The following is a 15,126-nucleotide window of genomic DNA, read 5'->3' on the forward strand; positions in this document are numbered from 1 at the left end:
TTTGATGCAAATATATTAAAAATAATGTAGTGAATAAGCCTGATTTGCCCCCCTAATTTGGGGGCAAATGTGTAGGAGCAGGAATAGAAATAAAGAACTCAATGTAAGTCATATATCTCCATGTTAAACTCAGAACAAATTAATTTTGACCATATTTTTATATTAATAGTAATAGTATTAATATTAATTCTTACTACTAAGGATAAGATTATGTCCCGGAGGTCATGGATTCAGTGACTTTCAGAGATCTCCACGCCATTTTCTGCTTCAGCCACCGTGGGTGGTGAATCTGAAGCACTCAGCAGCTGCAGGCTCTCATCCCCCCTCCTTAGGCTTCAGTCATCCCCCCGTCAACCCCATTTTGTCACTTATTTTTAGTAAAAGTCAAGAACAGTTCATGGGCTTCCGTGAATTTTTTTGTTTATTGCCCGTGACCTGTCCCTGACTTTTACTAAAAATAACCGTGACAAAATTTTAACCTTACCTATTACCATAAGTGAAATTTGACTGCTGGAATGCTATTCCACTGGAGTGTGTCTAGCAGCATTAGCTGTGGTGTAGCTCTGAAGGTGCCACTGAAGTTTGCATTGAGTAAAAACAATTATAGTACATTGTGGTGGTTTGTTTGGGATGACCTTGTTATAACCTGGTGCCATAGCCCACTATGTGGTCACCAGTTTGCTGCAGCTGGACCCAGCCGCTGCAACCTGATTGCTTCCAAGCCAAATGGGTCTGGCTGGAGTCTAGTCACTGTCTCTGGCTTTGGGACTACATGTTTAGACCTCTTGTCTGACACCCTTCTTTGGGCTACCCTAGACCCCAAAAATCAGGCCTGGTCTATACTGCTGGCAAAATTCTCTGTGTAGCTTGCATAACTCCCATTGACTTCGTAACTTCTGTTTAGTGCACCATCTCCACTGCGCTGCGCCAATGGGAAATGTGTACCCGTGGATGCAGCACTACGCTTTTTTTGGAGGTAGTTTTAGTAGATCGACTTCCGGATCAATTGAGCAGGTCTTCACTTCTGCTCAATTGATCCGGATAGATCGATCTGACGGTGGCAAATTTGCCGCCGTCAGTGTAGACATACCCCCGGTGTCTGAGACTTCCCAAATCTCCTAGTTGCTTATACACACTCTCCCAGGGCTCCACTTAGGCTGTGGGCACCCAGGGCTTCTAGTTTAATCCCTTCGCAGCCAACATGGCAGGCAAGCAAGAACCAGAGGCTTAGCAAAGGAATTTCTTAATCACAGAACTTTACTCTCAAAGCACTTGAGAATTACAGATCTTTGAAAACAAGTCCTGGGTTGCACCCTCGCCTAATCTGATCTCACCTCTTTTTTCCAAGTCAGAGGTTTGTCAGCAATTCAGGTTAGATAGAATCCCTCCTGTTAGCCCTTATTATATATCCCCAACCACACAGAGAAGTCCACTCTTAAGTAGACCTCTTTTCTCTGCTGCCTACTCCATGGAGCATATTGAGCCCCCCCTCCAGTTGTGCTTGCCCCACACTACATGTAGGCAGGCCCATCCCTGTATAAAAAATAATCCTTTATTCCATGGGAATGGGCCCTAGATTGTCGGGTTGACTGCTTGTCAGTGATGGGCCTTCAACAAAGTGTCAAGCACCTTTGCCTGGAAGGGCAGCTATCTGAGAACTGGGATAGAGCCTTTGACAAGTTTAGATGTGTTCAGCACACAGTACAAAATGGAGTTTTGACATATCTCATTCTGTCAGAGACCTAACCAAATATGTTAAATCTCTAGGAAACAACAGATGAAAGACTATTAAACAGCTATGAATTTTGCATGTAAGAGTCTTCTTGAGCTCATTCACAACCCCCTATTCTCTCTGGATATTCAAGTTTTCCCTGAAGCCCTGCATCTGTAGTGATAGCTGAGAAACTTGCTAGCTGATAAGGTCGTATTTGAAGAACAATTTGGCTACAGTTTACACATTATATTTTAATGCAACTGTATAGATGTTTTTTTCTGCAGCACTTTAAAGACTAACAAATTTATTTTCCGCAGGCATAAACTTATGTTAATCTTTAAAGTGCTACAGAAATCTCATTGTTTTTGCTGTATACGGACTAACACGGCTACCCTTCTGGAACTCTTCTGTATAGATGTTGTTCCCTTTCTTCTATCAGATCTGTTACTTCCCTTGTCTATAGCTTGGGAGTTACTTGGACACAGCTCTGGCTTCTTCTCTGATTACAAAGCAGTGGGTGACACTGGAAATAAATAAAACATGTGAAAACTAGTGACACTGATCAGAAGGGAACTTAACAGCAACAAGAAAAGTTAAAGTCAGAAGCAAACAAGAGTGTTCAAAAGCTAGTTGAGACCAGAAGGAAAATGCAGCTCAGCAAAATGGAGTGCACTTTTTTCTGGGACAGCTTGCAAAGAGCACAAACGTGGACACACAAAGGGTTAACTTATCAGGGAAGTTAATAAACCCAGTATTGGTATTGGCTAGAATCTTGGGAGCGAGATTGCTGGAATCGGGGGAGCTCCTGAGTTCTGGGCCCACTACACTCCAGCAAGCTACGTAGCATCTGAACACGGGCGAGGCTGGTAGTGAGGGCTACGGCTCGGCCTTAGGGGCTCAGGGCAAAACTAGAAGGCAAAGGGGTGTTACCGTCTCCTGACCTGACCGTGCGGAGGGGGAGCCCCGCCTCGGCAGGGTTCTCGCGGGTTTCCTCCTCTGCTTCCAGCTCGTGCTCGCCCTGTAGTGATCCGCCGCGGAGTGACTCTATAAACTCCGGGAGGGGGGTGAAGAAGCTCAGCACTGTTGGGGCGGGCAGTGCTAGAGCAGGGGGTTCAACTTCCCGCCAGTCACAGTCGCCTAAGCGCAGCCCATCCAGTGGACAAGGAGACACGGGATCCCCCCCCCCCGCCATACCCGGCGAGGAGCTAGTTTCAGGGTGTGCTGGGTGTGTGCCACAGTCCCTGGCCAAGGGGGGGGGAGAGTTGTGCTTGTGTAGCCCTGATCCCGACCCTGCTCAAGCTGCCATGCAAGGGACACGGTGATGAGCACCCCCCAAACTACCCTTCAACCCCCCCCTCCTCCTCCTCCTTCCCGGCCAGGCGAGATGACCGGGATCCGCCAGTCCCTGCCGCCGGCTCGGGGCCGCTGCTGCTGCTGGTTTTGGCGCCAAGCGGGAGGCGGCACTGCTGCGGCCGTGGCCGGTACTGCCTGCCCCGCTGGCCATCGTCGCCGCCCTGCATGAGCTGGGCACAAGGCGCCAGGGAGACAAGCCGGGCGCGGGTTCCACTGCCAGGGTGGGGCGGGGGGATCCCGGCTGGGCAGCGTGCGGTGGGCCTGAGGCCGGGCCCGGCCGCGGGGGGAGGGGAGAGGAGGGGCGGCGTGGGGTAGCGCGGAGCCTCCTCCTGGGCTGTTCTTCCCCGACCGGACGGAGAGCGGCACTGTGTCCCCGCGGCGCACGCTCCGCCTGAGCCGCCTCCTCTCACCCCCTCTGCCGCCGCCGCCGCCGAACAGCCTCCTCCCCCCAGCTCTCCCCGGCCAGGAGCCGCTGCCGCCGCCACCGCACCGCGGAGCAAGGAGGCAGCGGGAGCGGCTAGGGCGCCGGCGGAGCGGCGGCAGCAGCACCAGCATCCACCCCGGCACGGAGGCTACTCAATGCTGCACCTTCCGGAGCTGCATGAGGTAAAGGCAGCTCCGGGTCCCGCTTTCCTCCTCCCCGCCCCGCGGCGGCACTCGGGGGGGGGCTCTTTGTAGGGTTCGTAGAGCTAGTTGGGTGAGGGGCTCTGGGGCGGGGAGGGGGGCTGGGGCTGAGGGCAACTGAAGTTGAAGGAACAAATGGAAAGTGGAGAGTGGCCTGGTCCCTTCCCGGGGGGGCTGCTCCCCTTTCCGGGGGGAGGCAGGGGCTAAGTGAGGGGCTCAGTACTGGGCTGCGCGGTGCCGGCCGGCCGGCAACGGGGTTTTGTTTGGGATCCCAGCCGCCGCTTCCCTCCCCCTCCTGTCCTGTTGGTCTCTGCCTCCTGATAGTTTTGAGGCCTAACTGCTTAGGCCTCGTTTCCCAGCTCTGAGGCGTCTGTGACGGCTTCAGAGGCCCGCTGCGGCCGGGATTTGGTCCTCCCCGACCCTCCTTGGGCTATAATGAGCTTTAAACCTGGGGCATCCTTTGATCCGAGTTAAAATTTCATTGTAAAATATGAGGCTGCAAACTAATACTGTTGGGCTGGAGAAGCGCCGCACTGAAAAGAGGCGCTGGAGGAGGCTGGAGAGGCAGGAGTTTTGGGGGGAGAGGCGGCTTTGTGACGGGCTTCACTGCCCGAGAGCTGGGGGCGCAGGATTTTGTGCCCTCCTGATATTAAGTGGGGCCTTCTGTGAATTGAGGTTTAGAAATAGAAAAAGAGGGCTGAAAGTCATCTCTGTTCCGCTGAACTTTTGTTTTCTGACCGATAGAGGCCGGTAGAGGACTGTGGAGAAGGAAAGTTTATAACCAGCGGCACCAGGATGGACTTTCCTGCTACCCAACCAAAGCCGCCTGCCGATGGTAAGATCATCTACTATCCTCCAGGAGTAAAGGAGATCACAGACAAAATTACCAACGATGAGGTGGTCAAACGGTTAAAGGTAAGTACCTCTTCTCCTCACCTCTCAATATTTGCCCCTTTAAGCACCACGCAAACTAAACAAACATTTTCCTCTCTGCTTGGGGAGCCCCAGAATTTTTTTGTTGTAGTTAAGATGTATACCACCTGCCTGCAGACTCTCCTGGCAAATTTTGTATTATTTCTTAACTTTTGTCAGTTGTGATACCATATTGTCATGTCTTCTTTTATATATTCACCTAAAGTGGTGAGGGTTTGAATCATCAGTGTACTAAATTGTGTGTTTTATAAGATAATATTTTAATTTGGTATGAAATAAATTAAACTTCCCACAGGGGTTTAGAAGTGGAATTGCAAATATGGATTACAGGAGACTAAAATAGTTGGTAAATGTGACAATTATTGAGAGTTCCAGGATTTTGAAAGATATGTCAAAGTCCAAGCATGGCATGATGGGAGTTGATTATATTACATAAAAGAAATTATAATAGGCTATTATTGATTATGAATTTAGTTGTCATTAATTTACAGTACATATTACAAAAATAAAAGTTGCATTTCTAGAGTTTCATGACTAGATTTTGGATTACCTTTGTGCACAGATTGCTGCTAAATTATATAGAGGTTATAAAGTTTTGTGTTAACAGCCTATTCAGGGCTTGTCTACTCTTGGGGATTAATTCAGATTGAGGTAGCATGTGGATTTAGAGTGAAATAGCTGTTCTGGAATAATTCCACGTGTAGATAAACCCTTAGTGTAGATAAAGTCACAAAGTTGTTTAACTTTCATAAGCAAAAGGGGATTGTCATAAGCATTTTTCTCTCCTTTTTGTTTTGTTTTTTGTTTTGTGGATCCCAGAGGATTCTCAAGTTTACAGATGACTTTAAACCAATTTTTTCCAGTGCAGAACATGCAAATTTGCCTTGTTAATATACTGTGGCACAAAAGTTACTTTTAAATATATGCTGAAAATAGAGAAGATAAGTATTGATTAAATATCAGTGTCACTCAGTTGATAATATTGTGGTCTTTGGGCCAGAAAGTTGAAGATTCAAGCCTTAAACTAGGATTTAGGTCCATGCCTAGCATTGATGGTATACTGTGTGGTACTAGGAGGTTTCTGGCCTATTTTGGCCATCTAATTTGATTATATGGCTCCCATCATTATAGTAGCTGGTGCTTCGCAAGTATTGAACAATAGAACTAACATGATTATTTCTCTTTAAGCCTGAAGAAAAAGTAGCTTGATTAATTTTACAGTTGATGTGAAAAATAGTTCCTGTATATATGTGTGTATATATTTAAAAATGTATTTAAGGAATAAGTTTTTTACATTTTGTTCAGGAGGTGGCAAGGCCTGTGGTTATCTCTGCATAAGTGAGTTCCATAATTTAATTCCATTTCTTATGAAAACTGTCTCCTGCACTCATGAGCCTCAGCAAAAGTTAATTTTTCCATTGCTCCAGTGGAACATAGTTGCAGAGGCCAGGTCCTGATGGTGGAGGAAATGTCTCAATTAGCCAGAGCCAGTACTATCTCCAAAGGGCTTTGAATGTTAGGACAGAGATCTTGAATTGGAGTCTATAGAGAATGGGGAGCTAGTGCAGTGTGTGGAGAACAGGGGGAAAGTGTTCATGGTGATCTGTGTTTTTTAAAGGTGTGCAGTGTATTCCTAGATAATTGTAGTATCAAGTCTTGAAGTCTTGAATGTATAGATCACTGTGGCCAAGTCTGTGTCTGATGAGATGTGGCATAATTTTCAGGCCAGTAGCAGATGGAAGCGGGTGTCACCCATAATTTGGGAGGGGTGGGGTGGAATTTGATTATAAGTAGCATTAAGTCCAGAATGATCCCAATGCTGTAGGCTACCTTAATATGAGAGTAAATAACCTGTAGTAGTAGGCATCCTTCGGTCTTGAGAGACCATGGGTATGATCCCCTAAGAGGTAAAAAATTTACTTAGTTGGTTTTATGGCAACCCCAGCTGTGACTGAAGAGACCCATTTGAAAGACACAATCTCTGGCACATTTGTCACATTTAAAGATGGTGTTTTGACCGTTTTGGGTTCTGCCTTCTGTGAGCTTTTCTCTCTTCTGCTAAGCTGGACTGCTTCCTCTTGTAGCTTTTGAGATCTTTATTGAGCTCTTGCTTCCAAAGGCTGTGGTCCTGAGTGTTCCAGTTATCCATATCCATTTCTTTGAGGTTTCGCTTGCACACATCCTTGAAATGCAATTTTGGGCATCCTTTGGATCTTTTTACGTATGCCAATTTGCCATAGAGGATGTCCCCATCATTCATTCGGGGATGCGTCTCTGTTTAAGCAGTATTGGTGTACTGGCCTGCTTGAGCACTCAGTGTTGGTGACTCTGTCCCTCCAGGAGATTTTAAAAAGTTGATGAAGACAACACATATGGAAACTGTTGAGCCTTTTTTCCTGATTAGAGTAGAAGGTCCCTGTCTCGCTCCTGTACAAAAAAGTACCGATAACACATGTACAATACACACAGATCTTCATGTATTCTGTCAGTTTATTGTTTTGCCATACCCTCTTTCTCAGTCTAGATATTATTGTGGCAGCTTTTCAGATGCAGATGTTGAGTTCTGTTTCAAGTGAAAGGTTGTCTCTGATAGTGGACCCCAGGTATGTGAAATCATTCATCACTTCAAGTTCTAATTGTTGATGAAGGGTGCTTCTTCAACTTCTTACTACATTGTTAATCTGTTTTGAGCTTATAGTAAGCCCGAAGTCTTGGCAGGCTTTGGAAAAATTGTCCATGAGATTTTGGAGATGGGCTTTTGTGCAGGTTGTCACTGCATCAGTGAAGAGGAGGTGTTGGATAAGACATCCCAAGTCTGTATAATAGGTAATATTATAGAAGAGGGAACTTCTTTCAAACATTTTCCTCTTCCTAGTGGCATTACTCTAATCTGGCCTGGGCTTCTCTTCCGGGTGCTTTTCATCCATGTGATAATTTTTGCTAAACATTGAGAAAGCTGGAAGATGGTGTTACAAATAAAATGCTATATGTTTACAACTGAAAGACTTTTACAATTCACTTTATCTTACCATTTTTTCTTAATGTATGTCAATCAACTCACTCAATGCAAATAATCAGATTCCTTTTTGTATGTAGATTCACTTCTGATTCTCATGCTGCAGTGTTTGGGTTTGAAACACTGTAAGAAAGCATGCTCTTTTAAAAACAAACCTGTTTTCAGTGAAGTTTTAAAAAGTTAGTTGGTAGGTTTTACAAAAACAAGCCTTTACAATTTAGGCAGAAGTTTACCTGACAGTGTCCTTTGAAACTGAGGTCTCTGCCAATCTCTGATAGCTGCCCATGTGTAGATGCCATGGTTCTTTCTGGAAAGATTAGAGTTTAACTTTGTGTTTCAGCTATATTTGGGCCTGTCCGCACAGTTTTTCATTCTGTAACTGATGAAAGGCATAGTCAACTTAACTGGTTACAAATATCATTCAATTTGTGTCTGCACAGCTTTCTGCCATCAAAAGTCTATTTTGTCATCCAGACCTAGCACTTGTAATAATGTTTTATTAGTAATATTATTGCAGCTTGGGTCATTCTGGGATCCTGTCCCATTGTGTCTCATCAGCAGCATTGTGTGCCAGGCACACACACACACACACACACTTTAAGAACCTTTTCTTCTCCCACTTGCTCTTTCTGCTTAGGATTATAGGTGGTGGTTGAAACTGCTTTGCTGCTTATAATGTTCAGAATCTGGACAATGTTGTGGACATTATCTCCTGCAAAAGAAAGTGATGAGACTTCTAAAATGGCTTGCTTCTTCTGGATGATGTAGTGAGGAAAGCCCCCTGGGATAGCATAGATATATGGAAAAGGACCAGGCTCTTAATTAATTCCATTGACTTCATTGTGTGTTGGATTGTACCATAAATTGATACTCTCATGACATGGGAAAAGTGCAATTTGGGATGTCTTAACTTCACAGTTATTGGATAACTAGTTTTAATTACTAGTGCCATGGCTGGAGATGTGTCCACACTGCAGAATTGTGTGTTCAATTGGTTAAAATTTAACTAAACAGTGTGCCAGACTAGGCAGTTAGCAGGTGATAGACAGTTAAGATTCATACGTTATTAACCATGTTCTATGTGGATACAAACAGTATTTTAAGCCAGAGGTGCCTTTAACTGATTAGAGACACTGTTAAAAAAAATTGCTATATGATTCAGGTCTTCATCCCTCTTTGTTTTGAGCACAAAACAAAGATCCAAGATTAAGTGAATTATCCTCAATAAAGTATGTCAGTTTACCTATACTGTCACTACACTATCAGTATGTAATTCCTTACTTTATAAAGTGCTTTGGGATAACTTAAATATGGAAGTTTTTTTTAATAAATTCATATTTGGCTCTGATGCAGATTAATTTACTAAAATAACTTTTAATTGTCCATAGTTAAATAAGAACATAAGAATGGTCATATTGGCTTAGACCATTGGTCCAGTATCCTGTCTTCCAATAGTGGACAGTGCCAGATTATTCAGAGAGAATGAATAGAACAGTGCAATTATCAAGTGATCCATCCCCTACTGCCCAGTCCAAGCTTCTGGCAAGCAAAGGTTTAGGGACACCTGGACCATAGGGTTGCATCCCTGACTATTTTGGCTAATAGCTGCTGATGGCGCTAGCCTTCATGAACTTATCTAATTTGTTTTTTTAATCCAGTTATAGTTTTGGCTTTCACAACATCCCTGGGTAACAAGTTCACAGGTTGACTAAGTGTTGTGTGAAAAGAAGCACTTCCATAGGCTATTTTAAACCTGCAGCCTGGTAATTTCATTAGGTGACCTCTGGTTCTTGTGTTAGGTGAAGGAGTACATGACACTTCACTATTCACTTTCTCAATACCATTCATAATTTTATAGCCCTCTATCATATCCCTCCTTAGTTATCATTTTCTAGGTTGAACAGTCCCAGTCTTTTTAATTTGTTCTTATCTGGAAACTGTTCCATACATACCCTAGTAATTTTTGTTGCCCTTCTCTGTACCTTTTCCAATTCTAGTGTATCTATATTGATATGGGGCGACCAGAACTGCATGCAGTATTCAAGGTGTGGGCATACCATGGATTTATATAGTGACATGATATTTACCATCTTATCTATCCATTTTCTAATGGTTCCTAACATTCTGTTGGCTTTTTTGGCTGCTGCAGCTCATTGAGCAGATGTTTTCAGGGAACTATCCATTATGGCTCCAAGATCTTTCTTGAATGGTAACCACTAATTTAGATCCTGTCATTTGTATCCATACTTGGGATAATTTTTTCTGTGTGCATTACTTTGCATTTATCAACATTGAATTTCATCTGCCATTTTGTTGCCCAGTCACCCAGTTATGTGAGATCCTTTTGTGACTCTCCACAGTCAGCTTTGGACTTAATTATCTTAAGCAGTTTTGTATCATCTATACATTTTTCCTCCTCACTTTTCACCCCCTTTTCCAGGTCATTTATCAATATGTTGTACAACACCGATCCCATAAGGTGTAAAAACTTTCTAAAAATCGCAGAAGGCAAAGTAGAAAATATTTCTTCTAAAATGCTGGGGAATAGAATCTTGTGGTGCAGATTCTGAAACCATTTATTCCTGTCCTTCATTTCCTATCTTTTAATTATGAGAGGACCTTTCCTCTTATCCCGTAACTGCTTACTTTACTTAAGAACCTTTGGTGTCAAACCTTCTCAAAGGCTTTCTGAAAGTCCAAGTATGCTATATCAACTTGTCCACATGTTTATTGACACCTTCAAAGAATTCTAATAGATTGTTGAGGCATGATTTCCCTTTAGAAAAGATGTTGACTCTTCCCCAACATATTATGTTCATGTCTGTGTCTGATCATTCTGTTCAGTACTATAGTTTCAACCAGTTTGCCTGGTACTAAAGTTAGGCTTACTGGCCTGAAATTGCCAGGATTGCCTCTGGAGCCCTTTTAAAAAACCGACGTCACATTAGCTATCCATCAGTCATCTGATACAGAGGCTGATTTAAGCGGTAGGTTATACCACAGTTTGTAGTTCTGCAATTTTATATTTAAGTTCTTTCAGAACTCCTGGGCACTTTATTACTATTTAATATGTCAGTTTTGTTCCAAAACCACCTCTGTTGACATCTCAGTCTGGAACAGTTCCTCAGATTTGTCACTCACAAAGAATGGCTCAGGTGTAGGAATCTCTCTTAAGTCCTTTGCAGTGAGGACTGATGCAAAAACTTCATTTAGCTTCTCTGCAACACATTGTCTTCCTTGAGTGCTCCTTTAGCATCTTGATTGTCCAGTGGCACCACTGATTGTTGATCAGGCTTCTTGCTTCTGATGTACTTAAACAATTCTTTTGCTTCTTGCTTTTCAGATTCTTTTTGGCCTGCCTAATTATACTTTTACACTTGACTTGCCAGAGTTATGCACGTTTTTATTTTTCTTGGTAGGATTTGACTTCCAGTTTTTTAAGGATGACATTTTGCCTCTAACCACCTCTTTTACTCTGCTGTTTAGCCATAGTGGCAATTTTTTGGTTGTCTTCTCTTTTTTTATTTTATTTTTTATTTTGGGGTATACATTTAGTTTGAGCCTCTATTATGATGTTTTAAAATAGTTTTCATGCGGCTTATGGGCATTTCACCTTTGTAACTGTGTCTTTTAATTTCTTTTTAACTTGCTTCCTCATTTTTGTTTAGCTCTCCTTTTTTAAATTAAATGCTATCATTGTGTTCCCCTCCTCACCCCCAAGGTTGTTATATTTAATTACATTCTGGTTGCTGTTACCAGGAGGTTCAGTCACTTCTTGGACCAGATCCTGTGCTCCACTTAGGATTAATACTGCTAAATGTCTTTTCAAATAACTTGTGTTATTCTTGGTAATGTAAAACAAAAATCTCTGATATAACTTTCTTCATTAGTCACATGGGAAAACTTTAATATAGTTATGTATACATTGATATAATTGCCATCAATATTACTAACACTAGTAACTTAATGATAGTCAGACTTACTTAAAATGTCATTATTAAATCAAAATTATAACTGTTTATATAATGAGCATCGCAAAACTCAGATCATCATGCTGTCTGCATCTTCTGTATCACCCTACCATTATCTACCTATTAAATTTTTTTAAATAAAAAGAGCATAAAACGTGACCAGCTCAGACACAGCTTTGCACCATTCACTATGCAATTTGGGAAGTTAAGTTTGTGACAAGATTATGGGACAAAAAGGCACTTAGCACTTGGTATTGTTTGTTTTTATGTACAGCCATCAGTGCAAACAGTACTCTGTAGTAGGTGAAATGTGCCAGATAATGAGTCCCTGCCTCAAGTGGTATAGTCAGAGGTACAGTAGGCACAATAATATAGAGAAAAATTACAGACTGATAAATGTGCATTATATAATGAATACTTCATGGAATTGGTAGGTTTTTTTGTTGGAGAGGTGAGTGGGGAATACATTTTCAGAGTACAAATTTCAACAAATCCTTGCAACATCCTTTTTGAGGTAGGTTTGTTAAGAACCTATTTTGCATGTGACAAAATGGAGATCTGTAGTGACTATGATATGCCTCAGGCACGTAACTGTAACAGAGTTGAGGTTAGAATTTTGATGTTCCTTTCTGTGCCCTGTTATCAGTTCATTAGAAATCATGCTTTTCTTCAAGTGAGGGAGACAGGTGCTGGCTGCTTTCCCTGCTTTCCCTAGGACTTAGCATGAATACCTGGATTGGTTACCATTTGCAGCATGCCTGGAAGTTTCATTTCTCCCAGGCTTTTGGTTAGGGAGTGGGTTGGGGGCTGGAGGAGTTTGGATAGACTTTATTAATATTAGCTGATTTTTTGTGTCAAAGTAGGATAAGTAGTTCCTTTTACCCTACCTGTATGCCTATCTTGTCTAGTTTTATATTTTGGGTCCTTGGAGCAGGGCTTTTATTCTGTTTTTGTCTGTTTAGAATGTGCTATTGGAAATAGTTACTTTTAGTAGTACAATATATTTTATATTGTGTGTGTTAATTTATGGAATGGATGCTTAGAGAATAGGAAGAGGTTCTCTCAAGGTCTTTAAACATAATGGAAGTAGTCATGTTGAGGGTAACTAAAGAATATGAATTGGTGAGTTATCTGAGCAGAGAACCTTGATAACTGGTATTGAACATTAATGTTTTTGGGGATCTTTTTTTTTGTTTGCTTTTTTGAGAAAAATGTATCTGTATTAAGTACCTTCATTGATAATTGTAGCCAACTAGTACTTCATAATGCTGCTTTTCCAATAAAAGCGGGGATTTCAGATAAGTTATCAGTAATTTCATGATTTAGGCCCCAATCCTGCAAATATTTCTGTGCTTAACTGTATTCATAGGAGTAGTCTTCTTGAAGTTGGTGGGATTACTGAGGTGTGTAAAATGAAGGACATGCTTAAGTGTTTGCAGGATTTGAGACTTAGAGGAAAAGAGCAGCCTGGTTATAATTGAGATCCATAGATGATTATGCTAGCACTTCTAAAACGTCTGTTAATGTACCTATAGTTGCAGTAGCAAACTGAGTTTGCAAATGTTCTTGAGCTATTGTTGGGTACACAAGTCTTGGGCCAAATTCGTATTTTTTATTTTATTGGGTCTAATTCTTTCAGTCAGTTTTACTGTTGTAGCAATCAGATTTCTCCTTAACTAGGATAGACCACTAGTCAGTGTATAAGAAATCCTGGTTTGACTTTATTAAAACAACAAGAGAAAAACTGAATGTAAGTATGTGTGTTTTGCAAACTCTCTGACTTTACTAATCCTAAAGCATTCACCTTATCTAAGCTTCCAACTCATTCAGATATTACTGGTCCATTAGAAAATAAAGTATTTCATTTTTGCCACAATAATTTTCTCATAAGTTCAACAGCTATTAATGGCAAACTCACATCTCCAGTATTACTGTAATGGTCTCCTGGCAACAAGAGGGTAAGTTTATCAAAACAAGAGGGTCCCCAATGATCGAACGTGTGCATCAGCCCTGGTGTAGTTTGCATAGTTTTATGGTCAGTCTAGTTAATAACCCTTTGCAGTACTTTGTCCTAGACATTATTTAATGTAAATTATTCAAGGCTTACTCTGGATAAAGAAATAGTAATTTTCTTATGGGCTTTTCTATGGTGCTCCTCGCTATAAAATCTAACAGCTTCATAAACACACATGAATTAATCTTCATAACATCCTTGTGAAGTGAGGAGGTGGTATTATCCTTATTTTACAGATGGGGAACTGAAGCACAGAGAGATTAAGGTCAAAAGTGCAAATTAATTTTGGGTGCCCAATTTGAGATGCCATGGACTGGTTTTTTAAAATATTAAGCATTGAATATCACTAATACGTTCAAAGCACAGTTCCCAATGACTTCAATTACAGCTGTAAGTGCTTAGCACTCCTACAAATTAGTTCCCAGGGTCTCAAGTTGATCTAGAAAATGAGAAACACATTTAGAGACCACCTGTGAAAAGTTTAGTTTAAGTGACTTGACTAGCATCACACACAGGAATTGTGTGGCAGGGATAGAATCCAGTTCTCCAGGGCAGCATCCAACTGTTTTTTAATCAAGACCATCCTTTCTCTTCCTGCAATATCCTGCCGTATTCACTGTACACCTTCAAAGTGAGAGGAAAGATGGTCCAATGATTAGGGTGCTAGCCTGGGACTTGGGAAACCTGGGTTAAATTCTTAGAATCCTTTGGAGGTGCAGTGGGCACAGTTGGGAGTTCTCTACTCGGTGGCCCCTTCTGACTTTTAACCTCTGATCTTCAGTTCTATTCCTTTTTTCTCATTCATTGTCCCAAGAAATCATTTGTGGCTTAGGCTCAGTGGTTCCTCTCCCTCGGTTAAATGGTATAGAGGAGGTAGATTGGAAACGTTTGTTCTCCCTGCCTCATAACTTAAGGACATGGGGACGTTTGTTAAAATTAAAATGTGGGAAATTCAAAACAGATAAGAAAAATACTTTTTCATACAATGTGTAATTAAACTGTGGAGCTTGTTGCTACAGGAAATCATTGAGGCCAAGTTCTTAAGAAGATTCAAAGGGGACTGGACTTTTATATAGAATATCTATGGTTTTTATAATTAATTATATCAAGTTTTGTGGAAAGGATATTAAACCTTGTGCCTCACGACAATCTCCAACTATTGGAGATCAGGATTAGAGCTAATGTGGGGGAGCGGATTATACTACATCTGCCTACTTCAGGGTTCTTGTATCTTCATCTGAATAACCCTAGGTCCGGCTAGTCCAGGTATAATCCAGAATGGCAATTCTTATGTACCTAATGCATTTATTCGGAACTTGTGTGTAGGAAACTTTTATGCCAGCAGACACTAACTTTTATTTTACTTTATATAATATGTATCGTTTAATTATTTTTTTTGTGTTAGGGTAAAGCCTAGAGGCTTCAGATGAGATCAAATCCCCATTGTATAAGATTACAAACACACAGTAAAAGACAATTGCTGCCCAGAAGAGTTTAAATT

At 41.7% G+C, this 15,126-nt stretch overlaps 1 protein-coding gene across 5 annotated transcripts in view; it reads left to right on the forward strand.

Moving 5' to 3' along the window:
• Nucleotides 1–3,468: 3,468 nt before the first annotated feature.
• Nucleotides 3,469–15,126, forward strand: part of PDS5A (PDS5 cohesin associated factor A) — a 172,735-nt gene continuing 161,077 nt past the window's right edge. Inside the window, exons 1-2 of one of the 5 annotated variants that reach the window (XM_067531120.1) lie at nucleotides 3,469–3,673; nucleotides 4,436–4,606. In XM_067531120.1, coding sequence (XP_067387221.1) covers nucleotides 3,647–3,673; nucleotides 4,436–4,606 — 198 coding nt within the window. In that variant the 5' untranslated portion in view covers nucleotides 3,469–3,646. Of the gene's footprint in view, nucleotides 3,674–3,714; nucleotides 3,747–4,435; nucleotides 4,607–15,126 lie in introns of those variants that run through there. The other 4 variants (XM_067531116.1, XM_067531118.1, XM_067531117.1 and 1 more) reach the window with 4 other exon arrangements.

This window comes from Emydura macquarii, unplaced genomic scaffold, assembly GCF_026122565.2.
Source record: "Emydura macquarii macquarii isolate MOO-44397 ecotype Brisbane River unplaced genomic scaffold, CSIRO-AGI_Emac_v2 contig_3128, whole genome shotgun sequence".
Classification (NCBI taxonomy): Eukaryota; Metazoa; Chordata; order Testudines; family Chelidae; genus Emydura; species Emydura macquarii.